Raw genomic sequence first — 22,654 nt, 5'->3', positions numbered from 1 at the left:
TTGGCTTCAACAGATTTGCTCAGGATCAATGCTTTAAAAAAATAGAAAGAATTCCTTGCTAGCCACAGCCATTTCCAGCTTATTGCTGCTTGCAGTCTCACTGTCACAGTACATGAACATGCTTTCTTAGTCGCTTAAGCAAGTTATTTACGCATGGAATCTCGCCATTTTTACAGTGATTGTAAAGAGTTTGAACGCAAGCATTTCACATGAATTTTACAGGAACTAGTACAATTCCTTATTTGCAAATCCTCCATTTCAGACAGGCCATGGTAGTTTACATCTCTTCTGAAAGCAATATCGAATCAAAATTCAACTCTAAGCCTGGGCCAGCAAGTATAAGGCATGACTAAGAACTCAACATACAAGATACAACAACTGCTTCATGATCTCGATCCGTTCACAAGAACTTCGCACAAGCTCTTCAGATCACAACTTTGACAGTGATCGGTGCCAAAGGGCCGGGGCACACCGTGTCATATGATCGATCACCAATTGGAACTCGACAGATCACCCATGCAAGTACCTCTGTTTATGTTTTATGGCTGGCAACAGGAGTACATCTGCAAGACAAGAGCAAGGCGGGGAAGAAGAGAGACGGGATGGGCTTGAACAGAACAGCGCAGCAGTCTACTCCGGCTGAGGAGGCAAGCGCACGCCTCGCCTACTCGGATGAATGGATCCATCGATGGATTGGTCGAGACCTTGATGCGCGCATTGAATTCCCTCGCCAACCATCCGCTGCGTCACCTGCGATCTCATCAATTCACGGCGCTCGCCTTCAACTCTCCATGGCGCCAGTACTGCCAGTCTGGTAAGCTTCTGCTCCCACTATTTATACCCACGCTGCTCGCCTCAGCTCATCTCCACCAAGCGCCACGGCTCCACAGTCCACTTCACTCCACAGCAGCAGCAGCAGAGGAAGGAAGGAAGAGAGGAAGCCGGAGCAGCAGCTGCCATGGAGGCGCGGGCTCTCCTTGCGAGCTTCGTGCTCGCCGCGTTGGTCGCGCAGGCCTTCGTCGGCGGGGTCGAGTCCAGGACCAGCCCCATGGAGAAGGCGACCCATGGTACGCGCGTCTTCTTTACCTGAGTTCTATCTGCTGCTGCGAAGGTAGCTAGGTATCCATGCCGAGGTGACATTGTGGCGGCCGGACGGCGAGCTTGATGCGTGGACGTGTGCTTGCTGCCCTGCAGGTGACGACGTGAAGAAGCCGGACTGCGTGCCGGGAGTGGACCCGCGCACGTTCCCCGGGATCGGCGGACACGGCGGCGGCATCACGCCAGTCCCGTCGCACGGCGGTGGCATCACGCCCGTGCCGTCGCACGGCGGCTCCAGCGGCGGCGGTTCGCCGTCCCACGGGGGCTCCAGCGAGCCGGCGCTGCCTTCCCCGTCCCACGGCGGCTCCGGGTCGTCGTCGTCGCCGTCCACCGGCGGAGGGTACGGTGGTGGTTCCCCATCCCATGGCGGCGGCTCCGGGTCGTCGCCGCCCACTGGTGGCGGCGGAGCGTACGGCAGTTCCCCGTCGACCCCCGGCGGCGGCGCCTACGGGAGCGGCGGGTCCCCGTCGCCGTCCCAGGGAGGAGGCGGCGCCTACGGGGGCAGCTCTCCCACCCCGGCGTACGGCGACTCCCCGTCGCACGGCGGCGTCGGGACCTCGTCGCCGACGCCGTTCGTCCCCGTCGACCCCCACAGCCTCGGCTCCCTCCCCGGCTCATGCGAGTAAGCCCCTGACCTCACCTGACCGACCCGCCACGTCACCACCATGCATGGTCACCTCAATGACATTGCTGTCTCGTGTCAGCTACTGGAGGTCCCACCCCATGGAGATCTGGTCGGCGATCGGCGCGCGGTTCCCGAGCTCGACGATGGGGCACCTGTTCGGCTCGGCGGGCGGCGTGGGCGGCGCCGCCGACGTGAGCATCCAGGACGCGCTGGCCAACACCCGGTCCGACGGCGCGGGCGCGCTGCTGCGGGAGGGCGCGGCGGCGCTGCTCAACTCCATGACCCGCGCGGGGTTCCCCTACACCACGGAGCAGGTCCGCGACGCGTTCGCTGCCGCGGCGGCCGGCGGGTCCGACGGCGCCGCGGCGGCGCAGGCGGCGGCGTTCAAGAAGGCCAACGAGGGCAAGGCGTAGAGGGAGGAGATGGTACGGTGATCGATTGTGTACGTTGAGCCCTGGTCAGAGTTGTAGCTCGTGGAGTGTTTGTTGGTCCGACGGTGGTGACGTCGGTTCATTTGTGTCCGGGGTGAGCACCGGCCTGTTGTGGTGTGCAATCGCTCGTGTTATTTTGCTGTTTTTTCGTGTGGATCTGTCGTCAATGGATGAACGAAGCAATGCAAACTAGTACTAGTGTCTGAATTCTGATCTTGCTGAATTCCTGAATCCTGATGATGCAGGCAACAAGCCGGTTTTTGGAGTAATCTTTTTTTGCACCATGAATCTGTGCATGTATTGTAATTAGCCTGTTGATTTGTCATGATGATGTTGCATCCAAGATCGTGTTAACGAGCATGGGTGCAGACTACGGAGTACGGTCTGGCATGCAGCGGAGTATGAATAATCGGTTCACGGGATTTTCATCGTCTCCGTACGTCAGTGCAACTGTGCGTGACGCGTCTCCTTGGTGGGCAGTAAATGGATTGAGTACTGTACAGAGGACACGCACAGCATTGTACTATACATGTCTCTGCCGACTGTACAATGCACAAGAGATTATTGTTAAGCTGCATGTACATTTTTTTTTGGTTGAAACCCCTCAAATGGCTAACCTTGACCTGCCGGATAAAGTGGAGCTGCAGGCCGGAATTCGAGGGAAATGTAAAGAATCTAGTATAGGTGAAACTGTTTTTTTTAATAAGAAAGAAAAAGAACTTGATTTCTTTGAGGATTTGTGCAACTGAATTTGGGCTCGTTGCAATGCATGAGCAGTGAGGTAGGCCCGGTCCACAAAATGATACTGAAAACGCTATAAAACGGCCCGCCAGAGAGCTGGGCTTGGTGGGCCCTGCCGATGGCCCATGAGATCTGGGAGACATCCGCTGCCGAGCCGCAACCCTCGCCCCGCGCCGGCGCCGCACCCACGCCGGCGCCGCCGATCGAGGTCACTTCGGCGCCGATAACGCCGGCCGGCGTTGCCCTCCTCGACTCCGGCGCGGCGGCTTCGTTGCCGGGCCCAAGGAATGGGTCGGAACTCCGGCGACACAAATGACTCGACGGCAGGCGATTCGACAGGTATCAACACAACTGGATTGCTCCAGTGTTCTTTTTCCTAAGTACGCAGAGACAGAGAAAAATTACAGATCAGATATACTCATATACTACTAATAGAATGTCACGGTAGCAGTAGGTTAGTAGCATAAACTTGCGAGGTTAAATTCCTGCAAACAACCAACCGACGTGTTGCTCATTCTCCTAACAAATGCGAATTCTTGGGCTGGCTTGTTCAGCCTCAACGCGTCTGCAACCAGTGGCGAACCGTGAAGCAAAATGTAGGGGGGCCAATTTTAAAAAAAATCCAAGTGACATATAGCTGACGTCAGAAATGACATTATATATATATATAATATATAGCACCGGTCACATATAAAGTGACTTGATAATGTTGCAGTAACCATTACAAGTCTATATAGAATAACATTAGCTATATATTTATGTAGTTGTGTCACAATTCACAAAATACGAGTGACCGTAGAGACTCTTAGACAAGGCATACCATTATACCAAAACACAGGTCAGATATAGGACTACCACCGGTGACTACCACAACCTAGAGGTCTGCTCTTCTGTTCTTCTGATTCTTGAAATCTGTGATTATATCATCATAGGTGTAGTGTCGTACAATTTCACTTTCAATATGGACCAGCAAGTTATTGGCAAGGTACTCATCTTCCATCTTGTTGCGCAGCCTTGTCTTGGTGATCTTCAAGATAGAGAAAGCACGCTCAGCAGCAGCAGTGGAAACTGGCAGTGTAACAAGCAAACGGACTAATCTATCAACCAAGTTAAAGATCCTGTGTCGTCCTGTCTCAACAAGTACTCGACAAAGCTCCACTAAAGTTGCAATATTTGTCATATCTGCACTGCTAGAAGCATCAAGAACAAAATGGTTGAGCTGGCGCTCTAATCCAATCATCTCTTGTCGATTGAAATATGCTGGATAGTACTTCTCAACCAATTTGCATATCTCATTTGCTTGGAATGATACGAATCCATTTTTTGGTATCAGTGTAACACTAATGGACAACAAATCCATCACCTTCTCATTGAACTTCAAATTTAATTCAGCAAGCTGAGTGTTAATTGTTGCACGAAATATTTCCACTCGAAAGTAACGCTCATTAGTAAAGTGATCAGGTTGACGACGAGCACGACCACCACGCAAAATGTATGTTCCTTCCATGTCCGGAATAGCAATACCATGACCCACACAGAACTCAACAACCTTGCAAATAAAAGTTTCCCATCCATCATCAGATCTCATTTGCTCAAGAAGAACTTTTGTAGATTGCACTAGGCGAAGAGCATTAACTATGTCCTGTGATTTCTTCTGTAGAGCTTGACCAAGTTGTTCAGTTATTTCAAAAATTTCCCTCATCATACATAGGACAAACACAAATTCAAAAGATGTCAGGTACTTGAAAGAAGTATCTCCATCAGCACGGTTTGCACCAGCTGTTGAATCAGCAGCTAAATTTTGTAGAACTGAACTTACTGGATTGAACATGTCCATAAGGCTAGAAACAGAACCAAAATGAGAACCCCATCTAGTCTCTCCTGGGCGTTTCAATGAGTGGATTTGATTTGCTCCTTGACCTGTCTCAAGCTCATCAATAGCTAGTAAGCGTGCAAGTTCAACCATTTGGGCATCATGGAGCTCGTCGTGACGCTTTGATGATGAGTCAACTGTGTTTACAATAAAGACCAGGTGCTGAAAAAATTGGGTAACAGGAACCACATCCTTTGCTGCAGCGACAAGAGCAAGTTGCAGACGATGTGCATAGCAATGGACATAATATGCATAAGGACATTCTCTCAGAAAAAGTGCTTGCAGTCCATTCAACTCCCCCCTCATATTGCTGGCACCATCGTACCCTTGGCCACGGAGGTTCTGGATATCAAAGGAATACTTGGACAATACAGAACATAATTCCTCTTTTAGTGTCAATGCTTTGGTGTTCTTTACATGTATCAAGTCAAAGAACCGTTCTTGTAAAACACCATATTTATCAACAAATCTGAAAACAAGTGCCATTTGCTCTCTTTTTGCCACATCACATGTTTCATCCACAAGAATAGAGAACTTAGCATTGCCGATTTCCTCACGGATATGCTTTCTGACTTTCATTGCAAAAATACTCAATATCTCCTTTTGGATCTTAGGTGAGGTGTACTTGCAAAATTTTGGAGCACTTTCTAAAACCACACTAGCAATTTCAGGATTAAAATCTGCAAGAAGTTGTATCATTTCAACAAAGTTACCCCTATTTTTTGACTGAGCTGTCTCATCATGACCTCTAAAAGCACACGACTGAGATGTTAACCACTTAACAGCTACAATTGATGTTCTCAGCCGTAAACGATTTTTTTCCTTCTCCCTGTCAGTTGCCACTTAAAAAATATTTTCTATGTGATTTGGTTGATTCAATATAGCTTGACATTCTCTCACTGCATTGTTGTGATGTGAGCAAGGAGTAGATCCTACATGAACCAAGAATGCACACTTTTTCCCATCATTAACTTTCTTCCAGCTGTCAAAACCTTGTGCTGTGAAGACATCGAAACCACCTCGCCTCTTTATATTTTTGCTGCAAAGAAAGCAGAAAAAACAGTATGCACGGCCGCTACTCACTGAGTATTCCAACCAAGAAGGAAATTCACTAAACCAAATGTAATTGAAACGGCGTTGATGTCCTTTGGGTCCAGAAGGCTTGTATTTCTTCAATAACGGCTGCATGGGACCTAACTGCAAGTATGCTCGCTTGACTTGATCTCTCTGATCATTTGGGTATTGCCAAATTTGTGGACGCAACGCAGGATCTCTCTCTAAAAATTCAATGCCCTGAAATATGACAAATTCATTTATTTCAATTTCTTCTTCCTCACTCCGTCCTGCTCCTACTTCTTCTGCATCTTCTGCTGGTTCTACTTCTGCCTGTTGGTTTTCTTCTTCCCTTGGGGAATCCAATCCTAACTGACCTGCTTCCCTTGGAGGTTCCAATCCTAACTGACCTCCTGCTGTTCCTTCTTGTTCTCCTTGTCCTTGCAGTTCCAAATCAGGTAACCCAAGTACGGGAGGATAATCAAAGATGTCTTCCCCTTCCACAACAGCCTGCTCATCATCTCGTTTTCTTTTGTAAAATGAATGGAGAGTTTTCAGTTGAACCATTGCTACCTCAACCTGATTCAGCCATTCAACAATCACATCTACTCAATTAATTGCTAGCTTGGCAGAATCGGACTTATAAAGAAACTAGGGCAAAAATTGGGGATCGCAAAAATCACCTGCAGGCTGCAACCAAGTTCCAGGAGCTTCCTGCAGTCGAGTCTCGAGTGTGACCCTTGATGGCTTGATTTGTACCTACGCTAGGACGACGACGAGCGTGCAGGTGTATTTGCGGTGGCCGCCTGGCCGGAGCGTGCGGAGCCGCGCCGCCAGTACCCGCCGCCGCCGCCCGTTGCGACACGAGAACGACTGCTGGCTTCGGTTGCTTGCTCATGTGTGGATGGGCTTCGCTAGCTTCTTTGTTTCAGCGTTGACCCGTTCGTGGGCTACTGGGCTTAAGTTTTATGGGCTGCAGAGATATAGTTTGAAAATTTCTTTTGGGCAAGGGGGGCGGAGCCCAGTTTCGCCGCCAAAGCGGTCCGCCAGTGTCTGCAACGTCATGGGCATACCTAACTATGGAAATCGTGTGTGCTCTGTGATTACTGTGAATCAAAGAGCAGAAAAACGTACGGTAACCCATCCTGTCTCTCCTTGCCTGTGCTGTAGATCATTTGTAGTTTACTACCTTGTTTGTGCCGCTGGCTCTGCATATTCTGATGATCCATTTTTTTATAAACACTAAACACATGCAATTGACGTTCTCCAAAGAACGTGGCGCCCTCATTAAATCTGTAGATAACAGAAACACATCGAAAAACTGATCTAAAGAAAAGAATAGAGGAAAACAAGTACACTATATACATGAGATCAACAGAAAATTTAAAGGACCAAATTTAGTGGATTCAGATTTATTATTACACAACACATACAGATAATATAACTGTGGTACACAACATTTTAATTAATTAACTCGCACAGATGCATAGTCTCTTGCGATCGATCGACGACGAGCTACGTACCAAGTGCTGCTGCTGCAGACACTGAAGGCGTAACCTCGCCGTATGGATACAAATTACATACAGTTATCACACACTCGTACTAGTTACGATATGATTATTAATTAGTTCCACAAACGTTTAGGGTCACGTGATCTCGATTGGACACATGATAACAGCCGCGTGCGTGCGTCGACACCGGCGCCTTCGGGTAATTTCTTCATCTGCACCACAACATGATGTATTTACTGAATTATTAAGACACACACACACACACACACACACACACACACACACACACACACACACACACACACACACACACACACACACACACACACTGACGAGTGCTGACTATGCTAAAAACTTTGACGTTCCGTTGCTAATAAAATTATGCTAGCAGAGATGTATCATGGGTAGGAATTGAATTACATACTGGGTGCATTTACCTAGTGTGTGCAGTGAGACAAAAGTTAACTGAAGGGTTGTTGCCTGCAGCAATGTAGGGAAAAAGAAAAGGGGCAGCAAGACAGAGTTAGCATTGGTGGCTGGTTAATTATTCAGCAACACAGGTATATATGAAGAACTCAGGTCGCCAACCTCCAACTGTGTGATGAAGCACGTTCTACAGGTATGGTGTACAAAGATGCAGTAACATTAGGTGCATACTAAAATGAGCTGCATATATTAAATTTGTACCCGAGCTGAAGCGTTGTTGGTTGGAGCTGATGGGAGTAATGCTGAGGCTGCTGCATAATATTCACTTGAAGGAAGTTTCTCGAGTCGTAGGGGGCCATGTGATCATATTCGCTTGTCGACGGTGCTCCCATCATGTTCATCGGCGGCTGTCCCCTTTCATTGTTCTCGGCGACCTGCAGCATGCAGCAGGAATCGCTTAAGTTTCAGTGGTTAATTAGTCAATGATCAGCTTAAAAAGATCAGGGCCTAAGAACTTTTGTGCTCTGATGAAACAAGCAGTTACCTTGCTCCTCAAGTACATGTTGTCACTCTGTAGATCCATCTCCTGAAAACAAAATGAACGTCGCATGTAATTATTGGAGCTAGCAAAAATAAAATAAAATAAAAGTACTACTGCAAGTAGAGGAATGCTGGATTCACTAACCCTTTTCTGCATGTACTCAACTTCAGCGTATAACAGCTCGTTCTGCAAGAAATTCATTGCTGATTACATCAGCACAAGTTCGTAAAAGCTAATTACATAAAGCTATTTGTTCCCCATATGCATTGGACACCTCTGGCATTTCTACTACAAATTCTGCAGCACCTAGCCTGTTTTCAGGAGGCGAGATACTCTTATTGGAAAATGTTTGGGATTTAATTTAGGTTCTTAGAAATCCCCGGATATTCATTATTCATTGTTTGAAAACAGGGAGATTTTTATATATCTGTACGACTGTACCTCAGATATACTATCACACTTACGTACCTTTCTAGCTCTAATCTTGCTTATTCCTTTCTCCAGCCTGCCCTCCATCTGCTTAAGATCCCTGAGGCTCATGGTCTGGATTGCATCTCCCACCAAGGTCCTACTAGATCATCAAAAAAGTTAGACAGCATATACTAGTAAAAAAATAAAGTCATGCATATATTGCATATACTCTGTCGCATTTACAGATTATGGTATAATTTGAAAGCTGTTACCTGTTTGAGTTTTGCAAGCTATTGATAGTCTGGCGCAGCTTGGCGGACTCCTGCTGGTAATGCTGCATCATGTAGTTTGAATGCATTCAGTAAACAAAGCTTATGCTAATTTCCGTAGATAACTGACCTTATAAAGACTATAGTAGTATAAAAATCAGAATCACTGCAGAATGTTCCAGCCTGTTTGAAACGAGAGGAATTATTCATGATGTACTACAAGCTACCAGAATGAAATTAATCACCAGAACATCATGGCTCTAAGGTAAGCTCCTAATGGTTTCTGAATTTTGTTTTAATATAAACTATGTTTCTAAACTAGTTTGCCACAATTTATTTGGATTTACCCATATTACTCCTAAGTTCTGACATGATTTTCAAATCGACTATATAATTATGTCACTGCAGTTAGCAAGTATATAGAGGAGTACTGCAGAGCTCCATACAGGAAAAAGAAAACCTTCAGGTAAGCCTTATTATTCTATGAGATTTATTACTATTTTACTATGTGCTTGCCTATAAGTCCATAAATTCCATTGTTACCTTTATCATCAGATGGCCGTGCATCAGTATCAGTTTTCTTTTATTAAGCAGCTTCAATTACATATTAATACTTCATGTTTTGACCTTTCATTCGATGTATGAGTGATATAACTTGGTGAATGCGGAATCAACTGTGCTTAAATCACGAGTGATCAGAAAAATTGTGACACTGACACGGTTTTTTGTAGAGCTTCATCTCTGCGAGCGTGCACAGATTTAGTTTTTTTGGGCTAAGGTTCTCTATCCCAATTCCCCGTGCGTTCCTAACATAAAATTGTGGGGCATCGGTCCAAAAGACAATCCTTGTATGATCCACTGGACCGAACAGCTGATGCTGAGAGTGTGTAGTACACTGCTTCAGTGTAATACCCATTGTGTGATGTCTGTACTTCTCTGCTCAGAAATTCTTGTCGAAAGATCATGCTCAGGGCCGGAGACAAGGACTTCAGTTTTTTTTTTCTCTCGAAGAGCACGGTGGAATGTTGACCATACGCTGGCAGCCATGCATATCATAGGTTCTGAACTGACTACCCACACGCATCCGGGGAGTCAATTCAGAAAATTATTTGACTGAAAAGATTGACATGATTTTACCTGGGCATTGACTTCTGCAACCGTGCCAGAGTTGGAGGTGTCACTGTTGGCCTTCTTGTACCTCTCAATGGTGGCCTTCACACTGCAAAGTTGTGCACTGTTGGAGTTAGCACATTACTCTCTTGTTGAAGAAGATTAGATAATCACTAGGTATCTCGCATGTACACAAGCAGCTAACTGTTAAAGAGCAATATAATCATGAGATTACTTTAAATCATAGAAATTATTACATAGCTGATCACACCACTAGGCCCCCGTTTGGTTGCCTCCTGTAAATTTTTTGAAAAGTCATGTTTCTACATTTGAAGTACTAAACATAGACTAATCACAAAAATAATTACAGAACTCGTCTGTAAATCGCGAGACGAATCTAATGAGCCTAAGTAATCCGTCATTAGAGGTTATTTACTGTAGCATCACTGTAGCAATTTAGCATCTAATTACAGCATAATTTGGTTTATTAGATTCGTCTCGCCATTTACAGACAGCAGTTGCAAATGCATTTTTTATTTCGTATAGATTTAAATTTCCATGCAGGTGCCGGATTTTTTTTTTTGGAATTTTAGATTTTGCAACCAAACACGGCCTAGACCAAGAACAGAAGGCTGGATAAATTCTGCAGGTTCTTTATGACTTCAAGAGTAAAAGGTGAATGAAGCAACCCATACAATGCAAGCAAGAGACCGAACAGTAGAATACAACATCGTGGAACACATTGGTCCGAAGCCTGTGCTAGTCTGCTAGCACAGTTCACAAGCCCTGAGGCAAGCCTGTCTGCAACAGTAGTGGTTTCTCTTTACCGAGAATCTTTTGCCTCTAGACTTCAGAGCTTCTCTAGTACAGTGCCACACTACAGGCTACAGTCTTCAGGCCACTCAAAATATAATCGTAGCCGGTATAGCATGGGCCACGTGTAACTCGTCGATCGTATATATGATGTCTAGAGTATTCAGGATGCATATTGCTAATAAGTTTTCCTTTCATCTTCTAATTATAAAGAAGTAGAAAGAAATTAAAGGCACATCCACATAACCAATACTTAAGTGAAATTGCACCCCAGTCAACAACCCAAGCCCAAGGTTTTGCCAACAGGAAAAAGACAACAGGAAGCTGGAAGGCCTACGTCTGAAAAAGGTAACACTGTGTGAAAACACTGGATACAGAAAACGCTATGTGCTTAAATGTAACAAAAAACTCGTTTCAAAAAAAAATGTAACAAAAAACGAAAAACTATATTAAAGGTACTATTTGGTAAGAATAATATACATCCGCATATACGCGCTGCTTTGAGAATGATCCATTCTCAATTTCTCATGCATCACAGTTTATAGACTTTCATCACATTTGGAAACAGTGAGTAGTATATTAGAATCTTCTCTAGATGCATGGTAAATTCAGCAAAGGTTGATATATATTATAAGTTTCCTTTTAGTGCGCTTCAGACATCCTTTCAGAGCTTATTAATATCCCAAAAAATTGAATTGTATTCTTGCAAGTTGAAACATAGGTAGTTTTGACAAAAGAAAAAGGAATTGGATGTAAAATATGAAATTTTCTTGAACAAAGCAAGGGCTGAAATTTTTCTGTAATAAAAAAATTAAAACCATTAGCTTTAAGGAGCAGAACGGTTTTCTATATATATAAGAGAACACAACTTAAAGAAGTATAATCCCCCCCCAAAAAAAAATCAAATTTGTTAACAGAACTGAACTTCTTAGTGGTAGGAGTATAGACTCACAATCTCTATCAACGACTAAACAATTATTAGTTCCTCTGGAGAGTTGAACTCCAAAACATTATCAGGCAAGTTCTTATATATAAGTAGACTAGTTAACTTCCCTGCTAAAGTTTTCGAGCAGAATTCACTCCACTGTTATTCGCTTCAGAGACTAACACTTCACTGTGTTATTTTTTACGTTTGTTATGCTGGGTGCGAATTCAGACAAATACAGAATCAAAATTAAGATGAGGTGTGAAAATTAACATGGATGGGGGCCAACAAACTTAATGAATACTTACCAGGGAGCGAATGCACTTTCCTAAAGTAGAAACAGAATAGACGGATGCACAGCACGTATTATTAGCTATAGATAGGTACTGGTGAACTAGTAGTGATCGGGTACTGGAAATTGTTCTTGCTACTGGAAATTGATAGTTACTCCTCTCATGTCTCTTCACCACATCAAGTGATCAAGCCCTTTTATCCACAAAAAATAATAGGCACAATGCCGCATAAAGTTCACAACATATAAAACGATCAATGAAACAAAATTGCTATGGATCAGAGACCCTCCTGATTCCTGAATGACCATAACATGGAGCTGCATGAGTTGGCAAATCAAGAGTCGAGAAGCATGTCGCATCACAAGGAGTCTCTGCTCGGTCCTACTGCTACAATGCAAGGACCATCAGCTACTGCAATGCAGAAGCTCACATCCCTCTCACCAAATGACCAAAGAAATGAAACCTTAGCATCCCCGAGTACCCTATTGGATGGCGAGTGTTGTTCATGCAGCTGGCACAGGGTTTCATGATTGCCTGAGAACAGTGAGCATGTTTTTACCCGATGGGCAACGGAGTGCAGCAAGCACACAACACAACAGATCAGTCCTCGGCCCTTGGCTTTTACCCAGGCCTTAACCACTCTGACCAAGCCACCAGCTTTCTAAACTCCTCGTGCAGTTCCCCAATGCACGACGGTGCAGGCCCAGTGGCAGGCAGAGGCAGGCCTGTGCTCCTGCTGCCCATGCCCCATGCGCCCATGCCATTGGCCGGCTTCCCAGCAGATATGATTCAGCGGCACGCCGGCACAGGCACAGGCACCAAGCCACACAGCGAGACATGCATCAACAAAAGCAAGAGAGTTTTGCTTGCATGCTCCTGCTACAGATATGATTCAGAGTTGGTACAGTGAATGCATGGCCACGTGTCACTCAACACAGATTAGTGCTGTGGCATATGCTCTCAACAATTTTTTTTTTTGCTTTGGGATGCAAGCAATATAGAGGGACACAGATCCCCAAAAGAGTATGGGATGGAAGAAAGAAACTAGTACGAGTACTACTACAAATAAATAATTGTTCACGCGTATTAGAATAGTCAATTATTTTTTACTAATACAACTTCATTCATAAATAATAATATTTTTTAGGATATTTTAGAAGAATAAGCAAATTGGTTTTCATTTCCCATTTCTCCTTTTCACATGCATATTAGGGTTGCCTCCACCGGTTAATACATTATTTTACTTAAAGATTCATATGCTTACCATCACTTAGTTTTTGTGCAAACAACCAGTATAAAGGCATAAGAGTCAATTATGTTCAGATCTCCTTGTCCACATGCCATGTTTGTTTATTAATTTAAAACATAGTTCGTTCTTCACTCTTAATTTATCTAAAGAAACTACTGCTCGTTTCTGAACATACAATTATAGGAGAAGCTTAGCTCTAGTTTATTTATTTGCTTATCATACTAGTTGAGTAATTGTGCTTGTCTGCTAAAAAGACAACAGCTCATGTAGTCATTTGTGATGAAATTATTTCTTAGTGTAATAGAGAATTGTGTTTTGAAACAGGCATGCATACACACGAAGGGCTAAAAATACTCTTCCTTGTGTAGACCGAATTAATTAGTGTCAAAAATTCACACACATACCCAGCCACATTTACCACAAAATGTTTGCGTTTGTCTCTTCTTGAAAAGTACAGTCTTGGTGTCAGGCGCATCGCTGTGTTCGGCTGGTCTACTCTCCTCCAGCGCTACAGTAATTTCCTCTCACACCACTCCAGCCACCAGCTCCAGCTCCAGCCAGCCCAACAGTATTTTTCTCTCACAGCATTCCAACTCCAGCCTCCAGCCTGCCGAACGCGGTGTGTGTGTGGAGAGAGAGAGAGAGGGAGAGAGAGAGAGAGAGAGCACATGGGATGAAAACCTTGGCTGGCTGGGAACAGAAGGGGATGATGCAAGAGAAACAGAAGATAGTAGTAGTAGTAGCCATCCTTTATCTCTCGTCTTGTTACCTCACACAGACTTTCATGGGCAAAAACTGGTACCATACCAACGGGTACAACAAGAGGAGAGGAACCAAAGGCCACCACCACCTTGCAGCAGCTAGATCTGCATCTACAGAAGCAAGATACAAAAGGGAAAGAGGGAGAAAGGGAACCCAATGGTAGAGACATAGATGCCCTATATTTTGTGTGCAAATATGCTTGATATTTCATACCATGAGGTGTGTGAGATCTAAAGCTCTTGCATGCTTCTCCCTTCTCTCTCTACAGCTCTGTCACACACATGAGGAAGCCAGGGAGCTAGCAGAGTGAGAAAGGAAAGGGCGTAACTACAGCAAGGAAAAGAGCAGGACCACCATGGCCAAAGAGGCGCTCAGCTCTCTCTCACGAGAGGTCCAAAGGCTGAGTGACATATACAGCAAGCTCTGTACTAGATCTATCTAAACATCTAGCTCACCTCACCTCCCTTCACAGGAGCAGAGGGGAATGGAAATACACAGAAAGAAGCTGTTGCAATTTCCTTTCCCCTCGTTGCTCTCCTCAGGAACACCAAAATAAACAAGACAGCGGTTGATATAACAGAATGAAGTAACAACAAAAGATGCAGCTCCCATTTGACCCTCTCCACTCTTTTGCCTGGAGAAAGCTAGGAGAAAACTTGCTCCAATTCGGACAGTGCAAGAAACTGAAAACAGAAAAATAGAAACAGCTTGCAGATATGCGTAGTACTGTATGTGTAGGATCTATATGCACCGAGATGTTGAGGGTGGATGACATTTGCATCACCTGTTGTTGGCGTACTCGTAGAGGCGGCCGCGGCTGGAGAAGACGATGAGCGCGACCTCGGCATCGCAGAGCACGGAGAGCTCGTACGCCTTCTTAAGGAGGCCGTTGCGGCGCTTGCAGAAGGTGACCTGCCGGTTGGTCGTGTTCTCGATGCGCTTGATCTCGATCTTGCCCCTCCCCGGCTTGTCGCTGGAGCCGGTCGGCGCCGGCTGCTCTTTCACCTTGGACGACCCGCAGCTCAGATCAGCCTGAATAGGAACCGGATCAACAAGCAGCGCAATAAATAATATACACAAGACCTGCTCTAAGAAATCAAATAAAAAATTTCCTAAGAGGGAGCAGGCATGCATGCAGGTAGCTGTGATCTGTGTGTATATCAAAATTCAGAAGAAAGTAGCTGCATACACGATCCATTTCCTATCTTGCACTTTGCCTTTTGTGGTGTGCCTTTTTTTCCCAAAAAAAAAATAGAGACCATAGGCAGCAGCCATGTATGTTCCTATTGTTGCCTCTCTAGCTAGATCCTTACAACATAGCAACCAAGATTCTACTGCACCTATACTTCTATGCAGATGATGCAAAGAGAGAAAGGAAGCTATCTGATCTTTTAACTTCCAGGAAGCAAGACAAGAGGCAATTACCATCATGTTGAGCATGGATGGTATGGCAGTGCCTCTTTGGGCTCTCTCTTGAGGAAGAGATCCAGAGAGGGAAGCAAGAGGATGTGAGAAGAGGAGCAGGGAGAGGAGGAGGAGGGATGAGGTATTAAAGAGGAGGTGCTGTGAGGGAAGAGGAAGGGGAAGGTATGTGAGGTGATGCAGTTAGCAGTAGCTGTATGTGGTGGTCAATTGCTATATGGCCCTTGCTGCATTGTTCCCCCCTCTTCTGTCTTGCAGATCCCTTTTTCGATTTACCAATTCTTTGATCTCTCGTGGTGGCTGCTGTCAGTTCTCCACATATATCCATCCATCTACTCAGCAGTCAGCATGTAAGCCTGTATAGTAACCGGATCAGTGTAACTTTATTTGGGGAATTACTTTATTTGTATTGGTACACGTACGTTACCACAAAAAACCGTTATGGGGCGCAGCAAGGCTATTTCTTACTTTGCTCTTTCCGGGTTACACTTTCACCAAGCAGAGTGAAAGAGCATGCTAGTACTACTTCTAGGCAGGTTCTACTTGTGACAATGTCAGTACATGTACATGTTAGGGACTTAAGGTAGAATGGATTTCAATTTCTGCTGAACTATTCCTTTTCCAGAACACCTGACTGTTATCTGTTCAACTCTTTAGCTGACTAATCAATTAATTAGCAGGACACATCAAGATATTTTATCAACTAACAGAAGAGCTGCTGTAGTTTTTCAAGAGAAATTAATAGATAGAGATTCTAATCCAAATTAAACATATACATGTTTTGATAATTTTTTTGCGAGAGATTAACACATGACCGTTACCTTTTTTTTAACATGATCAATAAATTCCTGTATGGCACAAATGTATATGTGATGGATCAGTACTCTCCAGCGGCAACAACCAATTTATTTCAGCTCCCATTTTCTGTTGCTCTGATAGGATGCATGGGACTCTTGCACTAGCCCAACCCCCTGGCCCTCCTCACATATACTCACAAATTAATGTGGTGGATGAATCACACTCTTCCTTGTCCACCGCCCTTCTCCCACTCTCCATCACTGACCTGGGCCAGTGATAGATGCATGGAGATCTGTGGTGGTACCGCCATTGCTTCGACGACCGTCAGATGGATCATTCATCAACCCTTGGTACATGTCGAAATTCCAGGACAATTTGCGCATTCGTTCGCGCCACATTCGGTCCGGTGGAAGCACGCCCTCAACTTGTCATTGTGAAGTTACCACTCAATGCGTGGGCTGCCCCCTAATCCATGCATCAACAGTCACTCTGAAGATAGGTTGGTGGCATGTATACATCAGAGATGGGAACATGATCCCATTTGGGTGATATTTACTAGTGCCACTGGCACATACTTGATTCCAGTGGGCTAGCAGCAGGGTGCAAACTTGTAGCCTGGGTTCGGCAGATTGGTGCAAAAAGTTTAACAGCTAAGGCACTTAAAATTGGTTTGAAAGATCTGTTCTTCTGGACTTTCAAAATTATTGACTTTCTGTAACATTATTACTAGTTGCATGACTTTTATGGGCTTGCCTTTCCTGTGTATGCAGAAGGACAAAAGACATGAGGAGTTTCAGAAGTGGCCATAGTTATTCAGCAAGATGCAGGTTGTTGTTTTGTTTCTGCGAAAATTGTTGCCACAGTTTCTAAGTCACTGGATACTTGTTGCATCCTATTGCAACTAGCCATGCATGCACATGCCACCAAAACTTTGTACCTGAAAAGAAGAAGGAAAAAATGGTACAACATGCATTTCAAAGAGCTGGCAGTATAATTGTACCTAGTACATTCGGAACCACTCAGACTGTGTTTAGATCCGTAAAATGGTGGTAAAAAGGGTTACATCGGACACTGTAGTACTTTTCGTTTATTTGTGGTAATTGTTGTCCTACCATGATCTAACTAGGCTCAAAAGATTCGTCTCGTCGTGTACATCAAAACTATACAATTAGTTTTTTTATTTACCTACATTTAATGCTCCATGCATGAGGTAAAAGATTTGATATGATAGGTGAATAGTGAAGTTTAGATAGAGAAATTTTGAAACTAAACACAGCCTCGGAATTAATTGGAAATCATAAGAATTAAACAAAATTCCTCAGATTAGGACAGAGAGAAGAACCAGAAAAACAAAGAGAGAAAATAAATTTATGTGGCGTCAAATCAACAAGCTTACAAGCTGTGATCAAATCAGAAAAGTTTGTCGTTCTATATTGGGCAATTGCCAGGACTGAAAAGTACAGCTGATTGAACCATGGTGATATGAAACCAAAACGTCCAATCAAATACTGCAGATCGATGGGTGTTTGACCTTTGCACCTATGCTACATATTAATAGCAGGTGCATGCCTTGACACAATGAATTCTTGGTGCCATATCCATGTATTCTACCGTACCCCAACCAATCAAAAGTTATTGGATTGGTAGGTTTCAGAATCTACTTAATTATCTCTAATGAATATTTAACTTGACTAAGAGTGAACAAATCACTGACTAAACAGTGTTGGAAAACGACGGCTCATTTGATAATCTCACGCTTAATTAGGTGGGTAAACTGTGCTGTAAGCATGAGCAATAAGTATCAACGATGGTTATATGTTTGCATTGTGGACTAGTGGCTCCAAAGATACAGAAATCTGCCAATTTTTGGACCACACAAACTACTAAACATTTTTGGCTTTCCTAACTGCATGTTGGACCAATCAGAACCAATAGCTTCCTTTTTGAAGCCTTCTTACAAGCATGATTAATTGACCAGCACTGTTTGGTGAGGTAATCCAACTTGTAGTGTGCAGGGTTAAGGATTGCGCGTCACACTCAAGCAAAAGCGCGTGCCGGATTAAGGTTCTTGGAAATGAAATATACAGTTCAGTTGCTACTTCCCGGGAAAACTCATCAGACCGTCATATATCAAGACTTAAGAATTTGCACCTCTGTTCATCATATTACCATATCGTATCTATACATCAATTTTCCGGCTAACCCACTCTTCTGTAGAGGAGCCACACTGATCTAATTAAGCAAGAATACACTGTAAATTTGTTTAAAAGAAAAGAGAAAAAGAATGGAAAAGGAACGGAATTAATATAGACCTGAGCCTTCACTCGATCACGCTGAACATGCAGCATCTATATTTTTCAGTTCGCTCAGTACACTGACAAGGAAATATAAGCAATGGACAGCACGTCTTTGTAGCTAGCGTACGTGTATTGAGACACGTATTCATGGGCGACGATGTACTCATGTACTCGTGTGCGATGCAACATCATTCAAGTCTGAGAAAAGCCAACAGTTGCAGGGTTTTGATCGAGTCCCACTGCACTAGCAGCTAGCAGGACTTGTTTGGGGCTCACCACTGCTGCAGCAAGCTTTCGGCCAATTATTAGAGCACTGTGGCAGCCTCCAGTGATCCAGGCACATTCTAGTGTTGTTCGGATGGGAATGCAGGAGCAGTTCCCATCTGGATAGGCATGGGGTTTACTGCAAGCATCAGGAATCATTGCGGCCCAGGCATCGGTTGGTACTCATGCCTTACTGCAGCACTGAACCTTGTTTTTTGGCTGGTGAAGACAGTATTCACCAGATCTCATTTCATACAAGTTCATACATGGCAATTGTTCTAAAGTAAGCCAGCTATTTGTTGGATAGATACTGACTGCAAAATCACAGCATGTCAGTTGTGCCAAATATCTTTGCATCGGGATCTTAATTGTGCATCAGTTTGTTTCTACTTTCTAGAGTGAAGGTACACGTACTAGCATACAGTACGATATCATGTGCATTCATATGAATGTTCCTGATGAAGATGCCAGAGATGGACAGAGTACATATATACTACTGTCATCAACATGCCGAGGACATGCGGTGCAGTTGCTGCCTGCTCAGAAATTCAAGAGGTTCAGAGAACTTAACCATCAGACTTCATCTTCTCGGCATCCACATTAACCAAAGCTTTATGGGTTGGAAAAAGAGAGGTGAATACATGCTATTCATCGATCACAGGCACAGCAAATGAAGGGAGATTTATAGCAACCTTGGCTCAAATGGGCAGGCTATGGAGGAGATGCCATGGCAGCCACACTGATTGTTTTCCACAAGTGAGCATGCTCCCACATGAAGGAAAAGATCTCTACCCTGATCTGCTTGCCGGAGGCCTCATCCCTCAAGCAACAGGAATGCATGCTGGTCGAAAGGGACTGCCATCATAGTGCTAACTCAACTGACATGTGACACTTTCCTAAACACATAACTGCCCTCACATGTAGTATGTAGAAGCCGTGTTGCAGCCTTAGATGTCTGAATTCACCTCCTGAATAAATGTTTGAATTTTCACCGAAATATGTATACACTTAAGATACGGCACGTTACTGTATTTTAACTGTATACCCAGTTTCAACAAGCAAATCTTTGGTATTTGAGGCAACGTTTGTACCCAGCTAGAAAATGTTCAGGTTGTTGGAAGTTCTCGGGGATGTTATCTCCCTGCCTTGCTGATGAAAGGGACGGCACGCAAGAGGGCCTGCCGCTTGTCCAGAAAGCTGAATAAACTAATGTCCGGGCCGCATCTAATTAACCATGACGTACGTACGCGTTCAAAAGCATCCGAACTGCCTCATTGGGAACCCGTCGATCGTTGTTCCTGCGGTTCTTCAGAGGCGAATAATGCTCGTGCTGTACTACTGTTCATCTTTGACGTATCCATGGATTCTTTTCTCGACACAGGAATTAATGACGAGACCATCAGCCTAAATTTCTCGTGTCCATCAGAACAGCACGCAGCTTGAGGAAAAAAAAAGAACATTTGTTCAGAGTTTCAGATTCTAAAGGAAATGTCCAAGAAGGCACAGTACAGAAACAGACAGTTCTGAAAAAGTTTCAGAAAAGGGCCTGCCCGATTAGCCTAATTCAACAAGGCATCAGTTAGGTCTCGTCTGCAAATACCAGCCAAAAGACTGGTGGACGACGGCGAACCACGTCGCCCCCCTTTCGGTTGAGGCCGCACCACCGCGCCGGTGGTCGACGGGGTCGGAGGAGGCGGTGAGACCGGCAAAGGCGCGAGCGCAATGGCCACGACGCGCCGCGGTGCGTGATCTGATAGGGACCCCGGAGAGAGGTGGGCGGCGCGAGCGAGACTCATGTGGTCCACGGCCATGTCTGTTTCCTTTCCCTTTCATCAGCTTCAGGCCGGAGGATGCGCGCTCATGGCGATGCCCCGGCCAGGGTGACCCAAAAGCCTGCACGGCCTCCACTTGCAAGCCCCATTGCCAATTGCCATGCCCTTTAGACCACCACCCCTCGCAACAAAAGCGCCAAAGTGCCGGCCGCGCAGGCAGAATACAATTCCTCCTCCTTTGCATCGTATACTCGATCGACTGGATCCTATATATGGCGCAGTTCTTTTTTTTAACAGTTTTAATTTGCAGCAGTTTGCAGTTCAGGCATATATCCATCCAGTTTTGCTGTTTGACCTTTGCTCCTGCATCAAGATGTATGATGATATCTTGTGACTTCAGATCACCAGCTCACACTTGACAGTAAAATTAATGTACTGTGTCGGAGCTGTGCGAAACCCTCTCAGCAGCAGGGACGGAATCCTGGACGGCGGTTGGATCCTTGATCTTGTTGCCGGGGACCGGCGATCGGGGAAGGAAATCTGGGCGGATCCGGCGGTGACATGGGCGCGTACCGGAAGGAGAGCAGGCGCAGGAAATGGCCATGGCAGCGGCGTGAGCTGGTGCCCGCTTTGTGGGCAGGAGTGACCGTGCGAGAGCTGCCCGTGTCCATGGCAGGGTTCTGGGATTGACCGAATCTTACCGAAATTCACCATCTCGGAAGGGTCCGAACCAAATTTAGTACTTCAAAATTCGATTTAGTACTTCAAAATTCGAATATTCCCAAGAATCTAATAAAAAACCGAGCGAAATTGACCGAAATTCGCCCAATTCGGCTGGGACCGAATTTTTTTCCGAAATTGAATCCCAAAACCTTGGCCCATGGCCTGTCGACGCACCGGAGGACAAGGTGGCTTTCTCCCCCAACGGACTCTCCTCCTCGTCGCCGCCGCCGTCGCCGGCGTACCGGCTGCCGTGCACGCCTCATGGCCTCGATTGGAATATGTGGATGGCATTCGGGAACAGCAAATTTGAACACTCAGAGTCTGGTAAACTGAGATTAGAGTGAATATTGAGCTAGTGATCTGAATTCAGACACGGAATAGGTAGAATGGAGAACTAGCCCTGAACAGGTATCTTTTTTTTTGATACGCTGAACAGGTATCTAGTTATGCACAACTTCACACACTTCAAGCTGTGTTTGTGTCGTAGCGTCGAATCTGATGATCTTACAAGCCTAACTAAATGCGGCCGTGAGCATCAGTTGTTGCAAATAGTAATTACAGGATTTTTCTGAGATACCCCTATGTTATTAATTTGTCGATAGATTTGTTAGCAAAGTTTTACCAGATTTAATTTGTGATGTGTCTGGGTAAGGAAAAAATTGTCTTGGCAATAAAATAAAATTTCCCAGGTCTTAAAAAACCAGGTGACAAATTTTTCTAGTAAAAAATTATCAGAATAGCAATGTTCCGGCGGTCTAGGAAAAATGTTCCAGCAGTGAAATAAAATGTTCCGGTTTGACAAATAAAATGTTTTTGGGTGGCTCAAGCTTGTTTATCTGCAAGTGGCATTTTTTCTAAAAAAAAAGTTACCCTCCCACACGCGCTTCACATGTACAAATGAAAGCACAAAGATAAAGTGAATTTCAACCCATCAACTCAATCAGGTGTGAAGACCATACTAATGAACATAGGCATGCACTTGACCAAGTGAGGTCGAGGCTGGCCTTGGAGAGTGGTGTAACTCGACTTCCAACATAGACTGCTCAGATTGGTGCATATAGGCTTGTTTCGATTGCACCCTGGAAAAGTTGCCTGTGCCAAGCAACTCATCCAGGCCCTCGATTTCGTGCCCCTGGGGCCAGGATGGCTGCCTGGCAGCAGCTGCCTGGGTGAGGCCTTCAACCAAACAAGCCTGGATAACTAGAAAAACACTCCAGGTAGCGCAACATATAGAAAAGAAAGCCACC

The 22,654-nt window shown here is 44.8% G+C and overlaps 3 protein-coding genes across 7 annotated transcripts; 1 reads left to right on the top strand and 2 right to left on the bottom strand.

Annotated features, from left to right (window-relative positions):
• The first annotated feature begins 853 nt into the window (after nt 1-853).
• On the top strand, nt 854-2,423 carry LOC120705667 (protodermal factor 1-like). Its single transcript, XM_039990125.1, has 3 exons — nt 854-1,067; nt 1,195-1,720; nt 1,803-2,423. Exons 1-3 carry the CDS (start codon nt 959-961, stop codon nt 2,134-2,136), a joined length of 969 nt encoding a protein of 322 aa, XP_039846059.1. The 5' UTR covers nt 854-958; the 3' UTR covers nt 2,137-2,423.
• Nucleotides 2,424-3,595: 1,172 nt separating this feature from the next.
• On the bottom strand, nt 3,596-6,827 carry LOC120705664 (zinc finger MYM-type protein 1-like). The gene is made up of 2 exons (XM_039990118.1): nt 6,232-6,827; nt 3,596-6,198 (listed from the first exon to the last, which is right to left on the bottom strand). Exon 2 carries the CDS (start codon nt 5,465-5,467, stop codon nt 3,770-3,772), a length of 1,698 nt encoding a protein of 565 aa, XP_039846052.1. The 5' UTR covers nt 5,468-6,198; nt 6,232-6,827; the 3' UTR covers nt 3,596-3,769.
• A 373-nt stretch (nt 6,828-7,200) lies between these two features.
• On the bottom strand, nt 7,201-15,750 carry LOC120705665 (MADS-box transcription factor 3-like). 5 transcript variants are annotated; one of them, XM_039990121.1, is made up of 10 exons: nt 15,557-15,735; nt 14,916-15,163; nt 10,117-10,198; nt 8,983-9,044; nt 8,768-8,870; nt 8,444-8,485; nt 8,303-8,344; nt 8,020-8,192; nt 7,770-7,812; nt 7,201-7,544 (listed from the first exon to the last, which is right to left on the bottom strand). In XM_039990121.1, the coding sequence occupies exons 1-9, from the start codon at nt 15,569-15,571 to the stop codon at nt 7,794-7,796; spliced, it is 786 nt and encodes a 261-aa protein (XP_039846055.1). In that variant the 5' UTR covers nt 15,572-15,735; the 3' UTR covers nt 7,201-7,544; nt 7,770-7,793. The 5 variants fall into 5 exon arrangements, with proteins under 5 accessions (XP_039846055.1, XP_039846056.1, XP_039846057.1 ...); XM_039990122.1 differs by having other exon boundaries at nt 8,768-8,867; nt 15,557-15,734; XM_039990123.1 differs by lacking the exon at nt 7,770-7,812.
• Between the last annotated feature and the right edge of the window lie 6,904 nt (nt 15,751-22,654).

Source organism: Panicum virgatum, chromosome 5K, assembly GCF_016808335.1.
Source record: "Panicum virgatum strain AP13 chromosome 5K, P.virgatum_v5, whole genome shotgun sequence".
In the NCBI taxonomy this organism is placed as follows: Eukaryota; Viridiplantae; Streptophyta; class Magnoliopsida; order Poales; family Poaceae; genus Panicum; species Panicum virgatum.
This window is presented reverse-complemented; position numbering and strand designations above follow the sequence as displayed.

Excerpts from the sequence above, each read along its gene's own strand:
- LOC120705667 (XM_039990125.1), top strand. The coding sequence starts at position 959 with ATGGAGGCGCGGGCTCTCCTTGCGAGCTTCGTGCTCGCCGCGTTGGTC. Across the intron at positions 1,068-1,194 it reads CATGGAGAAGGCGACCCATG|GTGACGACGTGAAGAAGCCG; the intron begins GTACGCGCGTCT and ends GCTGCCCTGCAG. Across the intron at positions 1,721-1,802 it reads TCCCTCCCCGGCTCATGCGA|CTACTGGAGGTCCCACCCCA; the intron begins GTAAGCCCCTGA and ends GTCTCGTGTCAG.
- LOC120705664 (XM_039990118.1), bottom strand. The coding sequence starts at position 5,467 with ATGATACAACTTCTTGCAGATTTTAATCCTGAAATTGCTAGTGTGGTT.
- LOC120705665 (XM_039990119.1), bottom strand. Across the intron at positions 10,199-14,915 it reads TACGAGTACGCCAACAACAG|TGTGAAGGCCACCATTGAGA; the intron begins GTGATGCAAATG and ends ACAACTTTGCAG. Across the intron at positions 9,045-10,116 it reads TTGCAGAAGTCAATGCCCAG|CATTACCAGCAGGAGTCCGC; the intron begins GTAAAATCATGT and ends TACATGATGCAG.